Here is a 20,776-nt window from a genome sequence, read left to right as displayed (position 1 = left end):
TCCCCCTTTCCCAATGCAGTTATTGAAGTTGAAATTATTAGTGGCCTGGATGATTTTTTCATGTAGGATCTCTTCCTCATGGCCACATACTACAAAACCGTGTGGACTTTGTCGCTCTCCTAAACAGGAAATTCTTTCTCTACGTTTCCGGTTGGGAAAGTATAAACACCCAACCATGATAGGTAGTAGAAGTAGAATGCCCAGGAGGGGAACAAGAATCAAAATGACAATTTTGTTGCTCTTTCTCTTAGCTACCTTGCTGCTGCTTGTAAGAAGTGTACAAGGCTTTAGGCCACTGGCATTTCCACAGAGACCGCTATTATTCATAAAAGCTTCAAATGGAGCTTCATTGAAGCCTTTGATTTTGGGGATAGGGCCCTCTAGTTCATTGTAGGAGATGTCTACAGCTGTCAAGCTCACCAAATCTACAAAAGCAGTTGGAATCAAACCGGAAAGTTTGTTGTGAGAGAGGTTCATCGTTTCTAACTGTTTCAATTGCCCAATTTGTGATGGTATCTCTCCTGCCAGTAGATTCCCACTGAGATCTAGATCTCCAAGAAAATGTAGGCTGCCTATCTCAGATGGGATGCTCCCTATGAACTTATTATGACTCAAGTTCAACTGTAATAAATTGGAGCACTGTCCCAGTTTTTTTGGGATTGATCCACCAAGATTATTAGAAGCTAAATTAAGGGCACGAAGTTGAGATAGCATTTGGATCTCAAAGGGAATGACACCAAAAAGATAGTTGTTATGAAGAGTAAGGTTGTACAACGCCTTCAACTGCCCCAATTCTTTTGGAACTGTCCCCTTTAGGAGATTTGACGAGAGATCAATCATTTGTAGCCCAGTCGCCTTTCCAAGCTCTGATGGTATCTCACCGGAGATATTATTGTTTGACAATTTTAGGCTCGCCAAGTTGTGAAAACCTCCCCATTTCCACGTAAGCTCACCATACAAATAATTGTGACTTAGGTCCACATAGTTCAAGTTTGGGTAGAGGCCAAAATCTTCAGAAATATTCCCTGTCAATTGGTTCCAGTCAAGCCTAAATCTAAAAAGACTAGTACAGTTTCGCAAGCTTTTAGGGATTGGGCCAGAAAAATGATTGTAGCCAGCTGAAAAATTTACAAGTAACCCACCAAGGCACAAGTCTCGTGGTAAATGGCCAGTGAAGTTGTTTGTAAACAATTGCAAAATCTCCAAATGTGTGAGATTATTCATCTCCGGGGGCAGAGAACCATGGAGATTATTGAAGGACAAGCTCAATCCAACAAGGGATTCGAGTTGTCCTATTTCCCGAGGAACAGATGCAGATAAATTATTTGTGCTCAGATCAAGTCGAGTGAGCATAGTCATGTTCCCAATAGAAGAAGGAATAGAACCAGAAAGTTTATTTTCCCAGAGATAGAGAAGGGATAAATTTCTTAAATTTCCAATAGAAAAAGGAATCCGACCAATTAAATTATTGTATGACAAGTCAAGGTTACTGAGAGACTGCAGTGATCCTATCTCAAGTGGAATATTGCCTGTGAAATGATTGTCACTCAAGTCTAATTGGGTGATTTTGGTCAGGTTACTGATGTGGGATGGAATAGTTCCATAGAGTGAATTGTTCCAGAGAATGAGTGTGAGAAGATTGGGGAAGGATGAGAAGCTGAAACTATGAATTGTACCTCTCAGACCAAAATGTGGAAGGCTGAAATCCGCGACCCTTCCAGAATTGTCACAAGTGATTCCAAGCCACCTGCAAGGGCTGCTACCAACCCAAGAAGACAGGACAGATTGGCTGTGGTTGTCATCAAGACTTGCTTTCCATTTTAGGAGAGCCTCCGATTCTTTATTACCTTCGGCAGCTACATATTTGGCAGCACCAAATGAAGTAGCGGAGGGATTAGGAGGAAAGGCAAAGAAAGAAGGAATTATGCACATTAGGAGGAGGAAAAAAAGGAGAAACATTGAGACTAGTTTCTGCAGTAAGGACATCGTGTATATGTTTTGCTATGGAAGATGAAGATCCTAGGCTCCAATGATAGGTATTTATAGAAAAAAGGAAATGGAATATTTATTGGAATTTTTAATTACAAAATTTCCTATTCATCTTTGTTCTTTATACGTCCACAACTGTGACATCAGTTTCAATGGGGTGGAAGATTTGGTAAATCCTGGGAAAATTCATTTCCAAGTCCTATAATTTCTAACGATGCTTAGTTGCAGGCTCGTTCGTTCAAAACCTTCACTTGTTCATCCTAGTAATTAGGGGTGATCTTTACGCAATTAGGGGTGATCTTTATGCAACTAGTCTTTGTCTTAGAATATTTAAAGACCAATTAATCACCATATACTAGATGGCAACTTATTTTTTCACGAAACGAAGACCTCGACATGATCCTTGCTCTGGAAAGGGTGGCCACAACGTTGTGCTCTTGCAAGGGTATGACAATGTGCTCTGCTCCTATCTTGGCTAGGAATTCTGCACATGAGTTAGCTTTTTTCAACGTGTGATGAATAGTGATATCCCACTCCTTAGTTAAAATTTCTCTAATATCCATAATAATTGCTCCAAGATGATGGTGTTGAGTATCATCATGGGCTAAGATGATGATCATCATTAAAGTAAAATCATAGATTAGTAAGAATATCAATCTATATATATCTTATCATAAACAAGATCTCTAATATCTCCATAATACTTATCTAGATCAAGAGGTTGCCTCCTATACTCTTACCTCTAAAAGGGGTTTTCAAAGCTTGCCATAGTTCCATGATCACTCTTCACGCTATCCCTTTAGATTATCACATATTCTAGTTGATTGGTTAATTCTGTAATCTATTTTTACATGTCTTTTGTCATTAATTTCTAAATATCTTTTTTTCATAGGGAAAAACTCCTTATCCCCTCATCCATGAACATGTCTAATTATATGAACTCTTCAAGCCATTAGCTAAATTGCATTAAAAATATATTTTTTTGTGAATTTTGTATTTTGTACTTTTTAAAATTATATTGAGAAACAAGGTTAAAATCAGGTGATGAAAATAAAAACGAGTATGTTGTCATGGATATAATAATTTAATTTAAATGCAAAGTAAACAACTTCGCAGTAGTTGGATTCAATTAATCAAACTATCATATAATACAAATTAACCTGTTTTTATACTTTGAATAGAATTCCTCTCTCACATAATTATGTTCACACTATCAATTTGTTGTGGTAAACGAAGCAATGATTTATTAATTAGCTGCTTCCATGAAACAATGTATCACTAAAAACAACTCCTAAATGATTTATAAATAAGCTTCACGGGCAACACTTTCAATTTTCATTCCTTCCTGGAAATCTCCTCGCAAGCTGGACTCTAACTTATGATTTTTAAAACCAAATAAGGGACTAAATTAAGAAACCATATGAATATTGAGACTTTACTCTTTTAACTAAGCTCATAAGGTGTGCATATAGTCTAAGCAGCCACATATATTTCGTCTTTCAGTACCTCGTAACCACTGCGAAGGCTCTATTATATTTCGTCTTTCAGTACCTCGTAACCACAGCGAAGGCTCTATTTAATTCCAGGCATACCGGTTTCTGTGTTATTCTATTCCAACTTGAGTTTTAACTATTACTTCATTGTATTGACCGACTGACTGGTGTGGATTTTAAAATTATCAAATAATTATTATATGCTATGGAAATTCCATTTCTTTCACCTGCATTTGAATATAAACAATTGCATTGACCGATAGACGCTTGGATGAGAAAGCAGGACCCTTTTCCAAGAGAAAAACAAGTCCCGACTCGGGTCAATTAACCTATTAAACCGCAAACCAAGTCATGGGCTAAGATGAATTTAATAAATTATTGTTTTAGATTTGTTTTACCTAAATACATGACTAAAATTTAAGAAAAGAAAGTCACCATGAAGGACCTCAAAAAAAAAAAAAAAAAAAAAAAACCCTGCCAATGTTATATAAAAGAATGCTCAATCCTTTTTTTTTTTTAAATCAAACGGGCTTTAATCAAATAATACCCTAAATGTTTTTAGCAATCAAATAATTATTTAAAAAGAAACAGCACAAAATGACCTTATAAGCTTGTTTGGCTGTTTTTCTATCCCTTTTTTTTTCAAGCTGCTATTTAATTATATATTCTGGATTTAAACTTTATCTATATAAAAAATGATCTCTTAAGATTTTCTTTTGTCATCAAATTATGATATAATAAGAAATCTTAACTAGCCTATTTATTTTTGTTGTAGTAGATTCATTTTTTTTTTTAAGTTTGTTTTTTTTGGTCATATTTTGCTTTGGCTATTAGTTTTATAACTTTTTTAATATATTCTCGATGATTATAAAAAAAAACTGCACAAAGGATTAAAAAAAACCTTGACAATTTAATGACAATTTAATAAAAAAAAAGTTATGATCTAATATAAACAATCAATGGTATCTCATAATAATAATCTCAAATTAGTTTTGGGCCAATCTATTTGAATGGATTCACTGAAGTGTAAAATGTAGAGAAACTTAAGGGAAAAAAAAAAAAAAAAGCAAAACGAAGTCAGTCGTGTGAGTCTGCATGCCTTACCCATAATGAAAGAGGCTCGACATGCGCGCACCAGGCCTCAAATCTTTTTTATTCATGCTAGAAGGAGAAAAATATGGTTTTTTAAATATATTTTAGTACCTTATTTGGTTAGTTAATTTTAAAAATCAAAAGTTAGAGTACAACTTATGAGGTGATTTCCAAGAAGGAATTAAGTAATAAGTTAAAGGGTATTGGTAATTTACTATTTTTCCACACTTAATGTACCGTGGATTATAATAGTAATCCATGACGCATTCTTTTTTGAATATTATTTTTTCTATTTTTTTTTCAAATTTTCTTTTTTTTTAAAAAAATATATTTTTTAACTTTCCTCTTTTTTTTTTCATTTATTTTTTACTAAAATTATTATTTTTTATTTTATTTTTTTAATATTGAGCTAATTGAAAATTTTACTTTGTAATTTTTTTCCTTTAAAATACTGTGGATTGCTATGGTTGTTTGTCACATGGTTTTTCTATAATTATTTTTAATTTTTTTAAAATTCTATTTGTTGATTTTATTTTTTAAATATTGACCTGATTAAAAATTTAGTTTTATAATTTTTTTCTTTAAAACATTGTTGATTGCTATAGTGTTTCTCCATATGGTTTTTTTTTGTTGTTTTTGATGATTTTTTTAAAATTATCTTTTATAAGTTTATTTTTTATTATTGAGCTGATTAAAAATTATAATTACAATATATGAGAAAACATTGTAACTTTCCTCCCAAATTAATGTGAATTGGCATAACTTTTTTTCCTACATGATTTTTTTCCAGTTTTTTTTGTTTTTTCTTTTTTTATAATATTTTTTAAAATTATTTTTGTCAATTTTATCTTTTTTAATATTGAGCTAGTTATAATTTAACTTTATAATAAAACTTAATTAAGTGGAAAAAGTATTATAGCTGTCTTCACAAAACACTGTGGATCATTAGAGTGTCTCTTAACATGGTTTTTTTTTCTTATGATTTTTTCAATTATCTTTGTCAATGTTATTTTTTTAATATTGAGCTGGTTGAAAATTACAATTACAAGTCATTACAAATAAGACTAAATCATGTGGGGAAACACTGTAGTTTTCATCATAAAATATTGTGAATTGCTACAATGTTTACAACATGGGTTTTTCCCCCTATTTTTCCTTTTTTTTTCCTAAAATTATCTCTATCAATTTTATTTTTTTAATATTAAGCTTATTGGTAATTTAGCTTTGTCAATTTTTTTTTGAATATTGAGTTGGTTAAGAATTATAATTACGATAAAGTTAAATCATATGGGAAAAACATTGTAGCTTTTCTCACAAAACATTGTGAATTGCTATAGTATTTCTCTAAATTATTTTTTTATGATTTTTTCTAAAATTATCTTTGTCAATTTTATTGGAGAAAGCAATGTAGTTTTCTTCAAAAAATATTATCAATTACTACAACATTTTTCCTTATGGGTTTTTTTACCTTCCAAAATTATCTTTATTGTTTTTTTTTAATATTAAATTGGTAGAGAATTTAGCAGAAAAGCTAAATCATGTGGTAAAAATATTGTATCTTTCCTCACAAAATACTATGGATTGCTACAAATCATTTTGTTCAGTCTCTATGTTTTTGATCACTAACACAACTTTTTTTCTTTTATAAAATATTGGCTCCATGATACCTTTACTTTTTATTACTTATCTAGTGTTAGTTCACAATTATAATACTATCAAGTATATTTATTTTATAAGCTTGTAGCAGCGTGCAGGTATACCATCTCGTGAAACTCTATAGGCCATGGGAGGAGGACAATCCTCAAGGTAAAAATCATTTAGTGATGTGTAGTTTCATGGAAGCATCTTATTAAGAAAACATTATTTTCGTGCACCACAAAAAATAGTGTGGTGTTATATGATAGTTTGATAATTGAATCTAACAACTATAGAGGGTGTAAGAAAATGCTTAAAAAAAAAAATATCAAAGTCAACCCAAGTTAAGCAAACCTTAAAAAAATAAAATAGTAAGATTTTTAACCAAACAAATATTAAATGACAAAATTAAGGGAAAAAACGTTAATAGAAAAAAACAATGCAAAACAAAATAGATAGCAATTAAAAAAATTAGGACCAAATTCCACATAAAAACCCACTGAAATTAAATGTTAAGGGAAATTTTAAATGAAATTAAAAGTTTAGGGATGAAATTGAAAAAAAATCAACTAAGCAAATGATTGAAAAAAAAAAGCAATTAAAAGAATATGATCAAATTAAAAAAAACTTACAAAATCAAATAGCCATGGATGAAATTAAAAATAAAATTCAATTAAAAATAATCAATGTAAATAAATTAAATGCAATTAAGAGAAGAGTGATTGAATCAAAAGAAAAAAGAAATGGAATGGTTGGTATAATTTTTTCATGGTGAGCACGTAATCCGAGGAAGAAAAAGAAGGAAAAGAAAAAAAGAAAAGTCAATTGATGCCAAACCATATCTTACACCAGTACACGTGCCATTCAGGAAGGAAGAGGACGCTGAGATGTATTAAATGATGTGTGGAAGCCTGATTTCAACTATCGTAGTTAGCCACACAAGCTTTAACAGGTTTTTTTACGTGCAAAAACCAAAATCTATCAATGACCAAATAATAATAACAAAAAGCACCCTTATAAAATTACAATCAAGCCTTTGAATCCAAGGCTAACAAATTTGCATAGTAAAGGTAACTGTGCAATTCAATTGTTCATGGAAAAACTAAAATTACCATACGACTCCTTAATCAAAGGTTTTGATTGTTCACTCTCTAAAGACAACATGATAATTACACTATTATTAGGGAAAAAAGATTGTATTATCCCCGAATAAATCAAGAATGACAAAGAATGACAAACTGGTCACGTGCAAAAACCACCTTACCCATCAAGCAAAGCTTTAAAAATTATAGAATAAAGGGTAAATGGATAATTTTACTGTAGCTCAAGATACATTTCACCGTAGACGTGCTACTATAAAAAACCTATGTAGTCTAGTTTTCAAACTAATTATCATGCTTGGGAAGAATTTTGTAAAAAGTTTAAGAATAAGCTGATTTATATTATATGATAGTTTGATTAATTGAATCTAACTACTAAAAAGTTGTTTACTTTACATTTTGTTTAAAATTAGAATATTCCTAGTTAGTGGCTGTGCTACGCCGCAGACCAATTTTTTTGACATAAAAAATATTAAAAAAATATTAAGACCTAAAAGCATTGGGTTTGTTTGCAAAGTTAGACACAAAAGCTTTTGATTTGACTATAATACCTGACCCAAGAGTAATATTTATAATATTAATTATAATATTAATACTAATATTTTTAATATTAAAAATAATATTAAACTTGTGGTGGAACAGATCCCAAGTAGAGCTGGTTTTAATAAATATGAGGAAAAACAATTATTGGATACAACATGCACTTGTCATGTATATCTGATTTAGTATGAAATAATGTTGATGAAAATATAATTTGGATGCTTTTTTAAATTTTAATATTGGTTGTTTTTAAAATATTTTTTATTTTAAAAGATATCTTTTTATATATTTTTTTAAAAATTTGGTATGCGTTTTTAAAATATTTTTTATTTTAAAAGATTCTTTTTATATATTTTTTAAAAAATTTGGTATGTATATATGAAAACAAATTAAAAATATAAAAAAATAAATTTTAATAAAAAACAGTTTAAAATTCACTTTCAGAAAACGCCTTTAAGACGAAGATAATTTCCATCGTTGGACCCTCTTAGCTGGACAACCATATCTTGTTAAACTCCTTTGCTTGTCTTCATTAACAATGTCACATTGGCTATGACAACTGAAATTTTAAAGTTTTTCCTCAAACTAGGCACCTTTCTTGTTGTTTTGTTCTTTAAGAGAGAGGGATAGGTGGTTTTGGTAGGTGGCGAAGATCGAATTATGTTTTATGGTTCACTTTCCTGCGTACTTCATTTTTGTTTCTTTATATGTTGTTTGCAGCTTAGGGAGAGATAGAGATGATGAATCATGAGTACTGTCTAGTTATGGATGCATGGATAAGGGAAGCACAAGAGGCAACAAAGTTGGTGGAGGACATAGAAAGCAGAATAAAGAACAAAGACTTAGCCGAAGAAAATAGGCTCAGAGACATTGCTCAATCGAAGCTAATTGAAGCTGGAGTCAAGCTTGATCGCCTTGAATCACTCCTTCATAACCCACCTTCAAAGCCTGCCTTGTATGTTCCATATTCATATCTTTCTCTTATGAGTGTTTCTCTACCTTATTTTGAAACAGTCAATAATTTCTGTTTCTGCTAGTGTTTTACTGCTGTTTATTGATCTTCCACCTTCAATTTCTCAAGTGTTAGTCTTCTGATGCTTGATATACTTCACTGTATCATTGAGCGATTAGTCCTATTTTCTTGTTGCCTTTTGTAATTTGAGTTTCTGTGAATTACACTTTTGTAAAATGAATTAGCATTTAAAATGAAAAACAAAAAAATCCTGGATCTCATGGGTCGAATGGAAGGGAAATCAACAATTATTAGTGGGTTTGAACTGAAAAGACTTTTCAGTTTTTCCCAACATAAATTGCTGTAATCTGTGTAACACTTGAAAGCATTCATCAATCTAGCACTCAATAAGCTTCCATAAAAGTAAATAATCTGTTGCAGCAGTGGTTTTACAGAACTAAAGAAGATGCGGAATTTCGATGGAAAATGCTATCGGATTTACAGCTAAGAACACGAGCACTGGCTCTCCGTCTCTATACATCAACAAAGAGGTACAGTTGGTTTCATGTCCTCATTCCTCTTGAAAGTTAGCTGCAGAAAAGTAAGGATCAATCTTTAAATTGGCTTGATCTTGGTATGTGCATACAGGGCAGGAGGTTTTCTGGTTTCAACTACCACTGGAACCAGTAGAACAACCAACAGCCTTGATCAAGGTAATACTTTAAAATTTAATGTATGTGGTCAAGCATATATATCTCATGTCACAGCCTTGCTACCCTGCAACTTCAGTGATGTTATTACCTGGTTATTTCATTTACTGTAAATGATTGGTAAATCTTAGCCTTGGATTCCTACATAACAAAACTGGGGCACCCAAAATGGTACTCAAACTATAGTGGCATCTCTGATCAGATTTATGAGGAAAGAGTTGTCATGGTACGCTCTGGAGTTTATCCAATCATTAGATCCATTAAGCTTCCTTCATACATTGTCTTAAGTGGATTTGTAGCACCTGCCAGTGACCCAAAACCCAGATATAGTACGTATTTTGCAAGATCAGGCTTGAATCACCACAAACTATTTAACCTTCAGGAGTAGATTTATTCTCCTCTTCAGTAGCTTTCAAGTTCAGCTTGCCAACCGCGGAGACACATCACAATAACTTCCACTTTGCTGTGTTAATTTTAAAAATCCCAACAAAACACACCACACGCTAGTGTGCTCAAAGTTGGCGATTTTGATGCTTGAGAGGTCTTGCTTTTTATGCCTTAAAGAAAACAAAAATGTTGAAATGGCAAATATTTTAGCTAACCAATCCATGGTGTCCTGCAGATCAGAAAAGGAAGTTGCTCTCCAAATTCGATCCAGATCTGCTCACGCTGCTTACTGTAAGTTTTTAAATACACAATTAGATGTTCCTAATATTCTCTTCGCATTAGGCTTTTGACACTTTCATGCTGGTTCTGCTTCTCCTTGCAGTCAGAGGATACAACTGAAGATCAAGTGCAGGTACATTCCTTGAATATTCATTCAAGGGTGTTCCTACCGTTCAAATCTCCATTATTTTCTTGTTCCTATCATCATCATCATCATCATTAATATTTTCTCTTAATTTTTGTGGATAAGCAGTTCAAGAATTCTGGTTCTTTTATTGCAACAAGTTTAATCAAGAAGGTGTGCTGGACCTTCTGTTTGATTCTTGGAGCAGCTGCACTGCTATTTGTCTTGGTTATAATCTGCGCAGTAATATAATCTACATACTCTGCCTATTGGTTTGCTATTGTAGTTTCCTCTTTACAACTACGGAGCTGCAAGCTTTTTCATTCTATCAGAAAAGTCCCAATATTCCCTTCATGTAATTGTTAATCGTTTGACATTTTAGAATCGAGGAGCTCTTTTATAGGGCATGGAATGTACAGTTACATTGATAAGAATAGGAAAAATTATATCATTTATTAAAACTTATGTCATTGTTAATGCTGTTAACCATTCTAATGCCTTTGAGAAGCATGGTAGGCATATGTCAAAAGGAAATTTTGTAAACTATGTCAAAAGGTAAATCGTGTGAAGGCTAGTCTGGAAAGACAGGTTGTGAATTTGAGATGGACCACGCGTTAAAGCAGAAAAGGTGTTGATTACGCTAGTGGGGAGTGGTGGTGGTTGAAGGAATTGGAGTTCTCTAGCAGCACTTATCAGTTGACTTATCAACCAAAAAGTACTCTGCTGTCTGCATATCTTCACAGAAGCCAGCACCGACCTCCTTGAGAAAGAGTCCAGGAGATGAGCATTTTGATCAAATTAAAGAAGAAACGTAATTCAAAAACCTGAAGAAGTTCTTGTGTTTTCTTATTTGAATGCTCTGCCAGTTTGGTCCTGGTACGCAGATTTACCACACAAGTGATTCTAAGAAGTCTTTGTAGCCTTCGAGAAATGGCAGAAGTTGAAACAATTTGCCTAAACTAAAGAGCTTCCTGTATGTGGGGAAACAAATGTATATTTTGGATTGCAATCCAATTATAGAGAAAATCAAATACCATAAATCAAAGATTTTGAATAATCGAAAATTGTAATTTATTTTCATAATTATTTAAGTTTTGATCTTTTTTCTTTCTTTATCAGTGGGTAGCACTATTGCCCATTATTCTCCGCCTACCATTAGTTTTTTTTTTTGACTTTCTTTTCTTAGCCTTTTTGTTTTTGTTAATTTTTAAAATAATCATTGAGATTTAAATATTATCTTTAAATATAAATATCAAACCTATGAAAATTTTTGTTCAAAATCTCCATAAGTTTGAGATGGCATGAAGATTCAAAGGCAAAGCTTCTGCATCAACGTGCAAGCAATTGATGACTCTAATCTTCTCTATGAATACTCTGCCATTCACATATAGAAACTAGAGAAGGATGATTTTTAGAATGTGGAAAGAATGAGGGCTCCGCAGGATACGACATATGGATAAGAACGATCAAGCGAAGCTTTGCAATAGAACAGCATGCTCACTTACATTTCAACTGTTCTTTTCTTTGGTAAGAGAATCCAGCTGATCACTGACTGAAGACAGTGATACATGTCTCCCATCTCCTTTGTATTGGTGCTACCAGTTGTTCATCAAGATCGCTAGACTTCATAGAAATAATTAATAAGATTAAACTAATTATATAAAATCTGGGCACTAGCACAGATCATTAGATTTTGAATACGTAGTTTTAACTCTTGCTCAATAGTAATCCATGATTAGTGGACGTGGTTATCATAATTAGATCATCGGGCTCTAGCTCAAGTGATGTGGGCATGATTTTTGTACATAATTTCAAGTAAAAGTGAAAGCAGCAGCCCGACAAGTTTGGTGGCCATCTTTTGACAAGAAAAGGTACCGACAATTTATATGAATTATACGAGTACGAAATTAAACAGTACATATTGAAAAGCCATAGAAAGGGGTCTTCTCGTTGTCTGAGGATGGAACTCTCTCCTCTTACTAGTGGAAAATTTGCTTTGTTGAGACAGGGCAGCCACAGGCTATCAGAAATGTATTCTTAGAATGTATATAGCCTGCTGCTGCAAGAGGATGCTTGAGTGTTAGATAGATGGTGTTCACTTTTGTATAAGCAAACTAGGCAGACATCTCTCTCTTTCTCTCTAATTTCTTCTCCTTTATATGTTTCGTTGGTTTTCACCTCCATGAAATAGTCAAATGGGGTGGCTGCAGTCCCTCTTTTCTCCCTTGAAGAAGCTGTGGTTTCGAAAGCATTCAACAACTCATAAGAAGAGTACGTACTTATCCTAGACTGCATCTCTAAGCCTTGTTGATCTGATTTTCTTATGTTGTTTGCCATTTGTTCCCAGTCTTTGCTTATATACATAGCCATACACTACTGCATTATTGGTTCCCTTTGACAAATTTTCAGCATCACAGTAAATGGTTCACAACTCTCTTTCATCATCACCTTTGCTCTTCAAGGCATATTAGCCTCAAGTTTTACATGTCGCTTCTTCAAGATTTCTTATCTTATAATTGCCTGTTTGAACCATAGATTATTTGAAACACAGAGAATGCACTAAACATTTTAAATTACTGATCAAGGACAGTTGACAAACCGTGGGCTCCGTGCCTGTGTAAGTAGTTGTGAATTCTGATCATGAAGCACATTGAGGTGATCTACAAGATTTGTGTCTCCATTATTTATGCTGGATTTGCAGCCAAACATTTTCTGAAAAGCATATAGATCACACATGATTGCTGACGATATCTTCACATTGCCTGGTAGATTAATAATCATGGGGTTTTCTTCTTGTTGTGATCACTGAATACTAGTCCGTACTGATTCCTCCATATCTAATGACTCTGTGCATCTTTGTTTTTCAGCTGAAGATATATACATTCTGCACGAAGACGTCAAGTCCTGCCAGTATGAAGATGTTCATGTTCTCTGGTCTTTATTGGTAGATTCCCAGACACCTCCTATAACATCCAAACGATGAGCATTGGGGGTTATTGATCAATCAGGGATAATTTCTGCAAAGTTTCTAAGAAGTTGTAATGTTAATAATTGAGAACTCTTAACTTGCGGTTGGTTAGTATCCTAAAATCAAATAAATAAGAGATATAAACATTTTCAGTTAAAAAAATAAAAACATAAAATAGTTTTTCAAGTAAGTTAAAGAACAAAGGACCCGTCTCCCTATCTCAAATGTTTCAATTATTTATATTATGAAATAATAATCAATAGAAAGTTGAACCTGCAGCAGCCACGCCGTGCACCAATATTCATCATGATGCAGTGTATAGACTTTGCACGGTGCCAACCGACACTCATAAAAGACGAAGCAGAACAACGTAGTTCACATTTATCACGTGAAAATTGCAAAAGCACTTTTGAATGTTTTTTCTTTTTAATTATTTTTTTATAATTTTAGGTCCTTTTAATATATTATATTATATTATATTGATATCATAATAAATTTTAAAACATAAAATAATATATTTTTAATATATTTTTAAACAAAAAATATTTTAAAAAATAATTTTTATTATTACAAACACTATGTATCAAAAATTTCAAGGTAAGCCATGATCGTTGCTTTGATAGTATATAAATATATAATATATGAAGGCACAAAAACTAGAAATTATTTTCTAATTTATTTTATTTAATATTATCAAATAATAAAAAATAATTTATTTTTTAATAAAATTACTTAAAAAAATATTTTTCACCAAATACTGTATCTCCATTTATTCTTCATATATTATATCTACCTAAAAAATTCTAAATCAACTTTATATCAATTTTTTTTTTTACAGGTACCACCAATCATATCGCTTGTAATTGTCTGCTAACAAAACCCGAATCCAATAAAGGTTTTTTGGAGCTTCATCAGCTCGCATGGTCAAATTTTATATAAATGTAATGGTTTTGGTGCAATTTATGTATTGCATCACCGCACAATGGCGTTATTGAAAGGATTCATTCGAAAGGAAGGGAGGAGTTAAGGAAGAAAGACAAATTTTTCTCGATGAGAGGAGCCCTGTTGAGATTTTTTGAATTTTTATCTTGTTTGGAAAAATATATTAAAATAAAAAATAATAATTTATCATTTAATTTTGTATTTTTGGATCATTTTGAGGGTACGGAGTTTGAGTTGGTATTTTTTTCTTAGGTTTTAAAAATAATTATTATATGTTTTTAGATAAAAATAAATTGAAAAATAAAATTTTAGACTAAAAACAACTTATTGATTTTGCAACTAGCAAAAGGATGTTTGAATTCTGGCAATAAAAATAATTTTTTTCTATTGTGGAAAATGATATTTTGTTTGATTTTTTTTTAATTTTTTTTAAAGGTCAAGGCATGCACTTTGGGTTTTTTTTTTTTTTTTTTTGTAAAGGCCCATATATTTGGATTGTTTTTTTTTTTTCAAATCCATTATTTAATATTATGTTTTTAATGAATTTTTTTTTATTGTTTTGTTTAATTTTATATTTTTTTAACATTTAGTTGATTTTGAATCAGTCTTTATATTTTTTTTTGTTTTGTTTTTTTTAGAGTTATTATAATCTCAAACAAACATCTTTGTTTTTTGTTGGTGCTCAATTTTATGATGTCTATTTTAGTTGTCATATAAATAAAATAAAATAAAAATTTTAGTTTTTTTTTGTACATTTATCATGGTCTCAAACAAATATCTCTATATTTTGTTGGTGCTCAATTTTATGGTGTCTATTTTAGTTGTCATATAAATAAAATAAAATAAAAATTTTAGTTTTTTTTGTACATTTATCATGGTCTCAAACAAATATCTCTATATTTTGTTGGTGCTCAATTTTATGGTGTCTATTTTAGTTGTCATATAAATAAAATAAAATAAAAATTTTAGTTTTTTTTGTACATTTATCATGGTCTCAAACAAATATCTCTATATTTTGTTGGTGCTCAATTTTATGGTGTCTATTTTAGTTATTATATAAATAAAATAAAAAAATATTTTTAAAAGTTAATTTATTAAACTCAATGGAATCCATGTTTCAAATTATGAATTTGACATGTTAACTTGAATTGATTGAAAAATATATTTTATAATTTATTTTTATTTATTTTTTATAGGATTATTGCGGTCTCAAACAAATATCCTAATAGTGAATTTGTGCTTGACTTTGCAAGTCTATTTTTTTTATTTTATAATTAAATAAAAAATAGTTTAAAAAACAAACTTATTAAACTTAGTGAAATCTATGACCAGGATCGTGAGTTTGAAGGGTTAAGTGGGAAAGGCATTGTGAGTTTGAAGGATTAAGTGGCGAAGGCAGGGATTCAGGATGTTATTGTCTTGAAATTAAAAAAAAAATATCATATTGAATTTTTTTCAGCTATCCAAATTGCTTATGAACATATTAAGTCAACGATGTTATTTTAATGTAATGTCCACATAATTTAATTTGAAACTCAAGCTAAAATGAATAATGTCAAGAAGTTATAAAATTAACATATTTAACTAACTTTAATGATATTGTAAAAAACAAAAGGTCTCATGACTTTTACCTTCTCTTTTTTATTTTCAGATTTTTTTGAATCTCATGCGTGGATCTTCTGGTGATGACTAATTATCAAATTATAGATGGGAGAGAATAAAGAGTTAATGATTAAGTTGAGATTTAACTCTTTGTCTCTCTCTTGGTTTTCAATTAGAAAGAAAAACCCTAATATCCATTGATAGGCTAGTTTTGTCATCAGTGGCAGCGCTTATCTTCTTCCTCTCTTATCTTATCTTTGTCTTTGTGTTTTTTAGTGTGTTAACAACCTTAGTCTAGATTTTGATTTGTTGTCGTTAGTTTGTAGGGGCGAAGCTGGAGTGAAATTAATTAATTAATACAAAAAAAAAACTAAGGTTGGAAAACACAAAAACAAAAAAAAAAAGGTAAAAAGAATTGGATAATACATCAAACACTATAAACTTTGTTAGAACTTTATCCGAAGAACCCATGTATATGAAAAACAAACCAATTTGCACACAATCATGGATTATTATTCATTATAATAGTGAAATGCATGCATGCGCGCTTTCAAAGGATACAAGAATGCGGTCCAAGGATACGGAGAGTCTGGTTGCATATGTTTAAAGTATTTTTTTTTATTTTAAAATATATTAAAATAATATTTTTAAAAATTATAAAAACTATTTTAAATATTAATACATTAAAATAATTTTTTTTTTATCTGGACTCTATTATCTAAAAGTTCACAGGATCTTAACTAATTTGGTTCAATCATGTTAAGCCATTAAAAAGTAATATTTTTTGGATGATAATATATTTTATTCACAAGACACGAAATCAAAATTTTATTTAAAAGTAACTAAAGTATAATCATTTGAATTAACTATCATTGGTTAAATTAAAATAATCTAGAAATATTAAAAAAAATTAATTTAAAATAAAAAAATTAATAAAAAATAATTTTTATAAAACATTTGATACACAAAAATAAATAGGCAATCAAAAACTTAAAAAATTGAAGAAACATTTGCTAGAGATTGTTCATCAAAGGTTCCTCCCCATGAAGGTATATACCATACACTTACGCGGAACAGAAACTATAACAAGCACTAATGGTCTCATGGAGCTGTGATAATGGTGTCCGCCATTAGCATCTTTTAGATGAATGCTTAGCCATTGAGCTATTTTCTTTTTCGTTTTGTTTGTTTTTTTCTATAAAAAAAATAAAAAATTAGTTTATCAAATTATATTAGGAGGTAATTCTAATATTAGTGAACTACTTGGAATAAATGTTGTTATCATTCTTTTTTAGTTTTTTTTTTAAATTCTAATATTTAAAAGTTTACTAGATTCCGATTAGTATAATTGAGTCAGATCAATCTATTAAAAGATCAAACTTTTTGAGTAATAATGTGATACACATTTAAGATTTTAACTCAAAATTTTATTAAAGAGAAGCAAGTACTAAACCACTTGAATAAACCACTATTGGTTATTATTTTCTTTTTGCGGCATGAATGAATAATGAAGTTATATTAGAATTTGTCACCGGCAAAATTGTTATTTATCATTATTATATAAATGATTCTATATTGTGACATATAGAATCATGTAACATGAAAATAGATACAACGACTTGTTGGAAGACGTACATTTATCTCAATAACTTGAATTATCAATAAAACTAATGTTCTTGTGCTCTTAGCTAAATTTGAAAATTGGAATGACGCAATTATTAGACGACAATTAAGTTTTTTATTTTATTTTTATTTTTTTAAGATGGTTAGTGAAAAGTAATCCCGACTCTTCTATCAAAACTAGACTGAACAGAAATAGGGTACATTTTCTAATATTTTATTATATATTATTGTCACCATCTCATAATATAAGATAAAAAAACAAAAACAAAGGGGAAGATGATTTCACTGTGTTTATAGAAACATTTCACTGTTTACTGTAGCAGTGAAATGACATCTATAGCTTGTTTTTTCAAAATTACTTGCCTTCGATCAAAGGACATTTTTATCTTTTTCTCACAGCTTAGTAATTATTATATTTTTATTTTTTAAAATTTTAATAAGCAGTAAAACAATCAAAATGCTTTCATTTAAAAAAAAAAATTACTAAGACTGTTGAGAATATATATGTCAGTCTTGTCATATATATATGTTTGCGCGCGTGTGCCTGTCATTGGGGCCAAAAAGTTTAAGCCATGGAATAAGGGTATTATTTTAATTAATATGTTCAAGCTTCCTGTTTGACCAGCATAAATTTAGTGCTACTTCTTGAGATCAATTTATTATTTTTAAAATTTTATTCAAATTTTTAAGTCAATAAATTTTTTAAAACTATACACATTTATTTTGATGCTATCCAGTTAGCTTTGTTTTATCATGATCATAAAAAATTACTTGTTATAATAAAATTAACTCTTCTAAATACCTAATATCTAAAATATTAACATGCATATATTGGCTCTCTTGAAACCATACTTAATTATAGCACCGTAATTGTTACCCTTTATCTCAACTTTAATATAGTCTTAGATAATCCTCAACTTTATCACTTTTTAAAAATCTAATTACAAATTACTAATGCAGTTAGAGTTTTAAACACTTATCAAGTCACTCTTTATTATCAAATGGCCTATTAGGTTGAGTTGATTAACAATAATAATATTATTTTATATTTAATTAATATTATTTTAATTAAAAAAAAGTTAAAGCACGAGCTAGAGAATGGATAACATCATATTATTTCGGTGGCATATCTGACACCTTCTGATAATTAAAAATATATTTCTATTATCTCATTTAATTTCTTGTTATGTTTTCTTTTTTATTGGGTGGTATATATCAGCTTACAATATATAGTTTATCATTGATTGATGTTTATTTTTCATTTTCATTTCACTCTCGTACCTTGAAAAATGAACTTTGATCGTTGTTCTTAGTGTTTTAAATTCATTCATTCTATTTGGATAACATATATGACACTTCTTGATAGTGAAAAATATATTTTTGTTATTTCATTTAATTTTTTGTTGTATTTTTTTTATTAGGTGATATGTATCAGCTTATAATATATAGTTTATCATTAATTAACTTTTATTTTTCATTTTTATTTCACTCTCGTAGCTTGAAAAATGAACTTTGATCCTTGTTATTAGTGTTTCAAATTCATTCATTTTGGTTTTGATTTTTGATTTTTGTTTATTTTTTAAAGTTTTATTTATTTTCCATTTAATCTTTATACTCAATTGTTTTTAATTTTTTTTTCAATTTACCACATTTTCAAAACTATAATAAAGAAAAAATGCAGTTGTAACTATACAAGTTGCACCATACTTGTTTGTGAAATCTAATCTATTTTTTAAAGTGTTATTTTAGATATTTTTAAATAATTTTAAGGTGTTTATATTGAAAAAAAAATATTATTTTAATATATTTTAAATTTAAAAATATTTTTGAAAAAACTTAGCACCACATTATAAATTTTAAAAATTAAAAAAAAAATATTATTTTAAAAATAATTTTTATCACAATTTAAAACTAACCAACAACATCCAGATTCCAACCCTCTAACATATATTTAGTACGGCCTCCTCATACGGTGGAATCTACTTTTTATAAAAAGTAATGTTTTAGTATTTATAGATATTTTCATGTATTAATATAAAAATAATTTTTTAATATTTTAAAAAACAGACTCCAGCACACCCATCTCAATTAACAAAACCAACCTCTTCATGCCTAAATACCTGACAAATTTCTCCTACCAAAGCATGTTCTCTCCCTCCACGCGAGATGCCCTTCACTCATTCTTTGTCTACGTTTACTAAGTTTGGTTGGTCTTGTTAAAAATTCGTGCTTTCTAGTGACACACGCTCTATCACTATAGAGGAAGACTTCACGTTTTCTTACTTTATTTTACTTCTACTCTCTTTGTCTGCCAAGCAAGACTTGTTGTCTTTTGGTTTATACCAATAATTCAAAGAAAGAAGAGTAAGAGGTGAAGAATTTTCTTGAATTCCTGACTGAGCAGTGAAGAAAATCATGGTTTCTTTGATTCTTTTCCCTGCAAAATCTGTTACTGGAACTAGAAGAGAGACTAGCCCACCGGGGTTATCGTTCTCTGGTGGTTTTGGTCGTAGGCGGTCAGTGGTTCAGGTGGGGTTCAGGAATCAAAGGTTGTTTACAGTTCGGGCTGCTTTGGATTCTTTGGAAACAAACGTATCTGATATGAGTGTTAATGGTAATCCCTCAAAGCTTACTGTTTTTTTTTGCTTTGAATTGTATTCTTTAATTATTTTTTGTGCATTTTTTTTCCTATCTGGGCTTTCTTTTGGTTTAAAGATTGAGACTTTTCATCCCTTTTTATATTGTTGGTACGGTGATTTTTAATTTTTGATGGTGGTTACTGCTGAGTTTGTTTAATTACCTCTGAATTTTGAGAGAGTAGGTCGGTAAGATGACTTGTAAGTGTATCATTGAAATTTAATTCTGCCATTCAGCTGCTATGAATAAATTATAAATGGGTGACTGTTGTCTAGTAAAGATTTTCATCAGATCAAATGCATATGTTATGATGCCTCATTATGTGTGACAAAAGTATTGCTTTTTTATTTATTTAAAGGTCAGTAAGATGTGTAAGATGACATTTTTCTTCTCGCTGGCCATGCATTGAATTCTATGATTCCCAGCTCCGAAGGGATTATTTCCACCAGAACCTGAACATCATAGGGGACCAAAGCTGAAGGTGGCTATTATTGGAGCTGGGTTGGCAGGCATGTCAACTGCAGTGGAGCTATTGGATCAAGGCCATGAGGTATTTGCCTTTTGCTGCTTTGTCTTGCGTGGTCATCTGATCTTCTTGACCTTATTGAAACTCGAAAAAAAATGCAAACTTGTGGATTGCATAGTTCAAACTTATTTAAAGAGCAAACTTGACATCTATTTCCTAGAAAGTTTGAATTGTTGT

The 20,776-nt window shown here is 30.4% G+C and overlaps 4 protein-coding genes across 5 annotated transcripts in view; 3 read left to right on the top strand and 1 right to left on the bottom strand.

The window, feature by feature from the left end:
• The window catches only part of LOC105111905 (zeta-carotene desaturase, chloroplastic/chromoplastic-like), a 34,595-nt gene that overhangs the window by 9,740 nt on the left and 4,079 nt on the right, over positions 1-20,776 (top strand). Inside the window, exon 15 of the mRNA XM_011007390.1 lies at positions 12,711-12,717. The gene's annotated coding sequence lies outside the window, so the exon portion shown is untranslated. The remainder of the gene's footprint in view (positions 1-12,710; positions 12,718-20,776) is intronic.
• Positions 4-1,986, bottom strand: LOC105111921 (probable leucine-rich repeat receptor-like protein kinase At1g35710; the record flags this gene model as incomplete). Its single annotated transcript, XM_011007414.1, has 1 exon — positions 4-1,986. A coding segment is annotated over exon 1 (1,983 nt), but the record flags the coding sequence as incomplete, so codon positions are not given.
• Positions 8,352-10,762, top strand: LOC105111906 (uncharacterized). 2 transcript variants are annotated; one of them, XM_011007392.1, is made up of 7 exons: positions 8,352-8,488; positions 8,570-8,804; positions 9,257-9,352; positions 9,450-9,514; positions 10,134-10,189; positions 10,281-10,310; positions 10,431-10,762. In XM_011007392.1, the coding sequence occupies exons 2-7, from the start codon at positions 8,587-8,589 to the stop codon at positions 10,551-10,553; spliced, it is 588 nt and encodes a 195-aa protein (XP_011005694.1). In that variant the 5' UTR covers positions 8,352-8,488; positions 8,570-8,586; the 3' UTR covers positions 10,554-10,762. The 2 variants fall into 2 exon arrangements, with proteins under 2 accessions (XP_011005694.1, XP_011005693.1); XM_011007391.1 differs by having other exon boundaries at positions 8,352-8,804.
• LOC105111920 (zeta-carotene desaturase, chloroplastic/chromoplastic-like) overlaps positions 19,553-20,776 on the top strand; it is a 6,970-nt gene continuing 5,746 nt past the window's right edge. Inside the window, exons 1-2 of the mRNA XM_011007413.1 lie at positions 19,553-20,050; positions 20,499-20,774. Coding sequence (XP_011005715.1) covers positions 19,852-20,050; positions 20,499-20,774 — 475 coding nt within the window. The 5' untranslated portion in view covers positions 19,553-19,851. The remainder of the gene's footprint in view (positions 20,051-20,498; positions 20,775-20,776) is intronic.

This window comes from Populus euphratica, unplaced genomic scaffold, assembly GCF_000495115.2.
Source record: "Populus euphratica unplaced genomic scaffold, PopEup_1.0 scaffold588.1, whole genome shotgun sequence".
Taxonomy (NCBI): domain Eukaryota; kingdom Viridiplantae; phylum Streptophyta; class Magnoliopsida; order Malpighiales; family Salicaceae; genus Populus; species Populus euphratica.
Note: the sequence above shows the minus strand (reverse complement) of the source record. Positions and strands in the feature narration are given on the sequence as shown.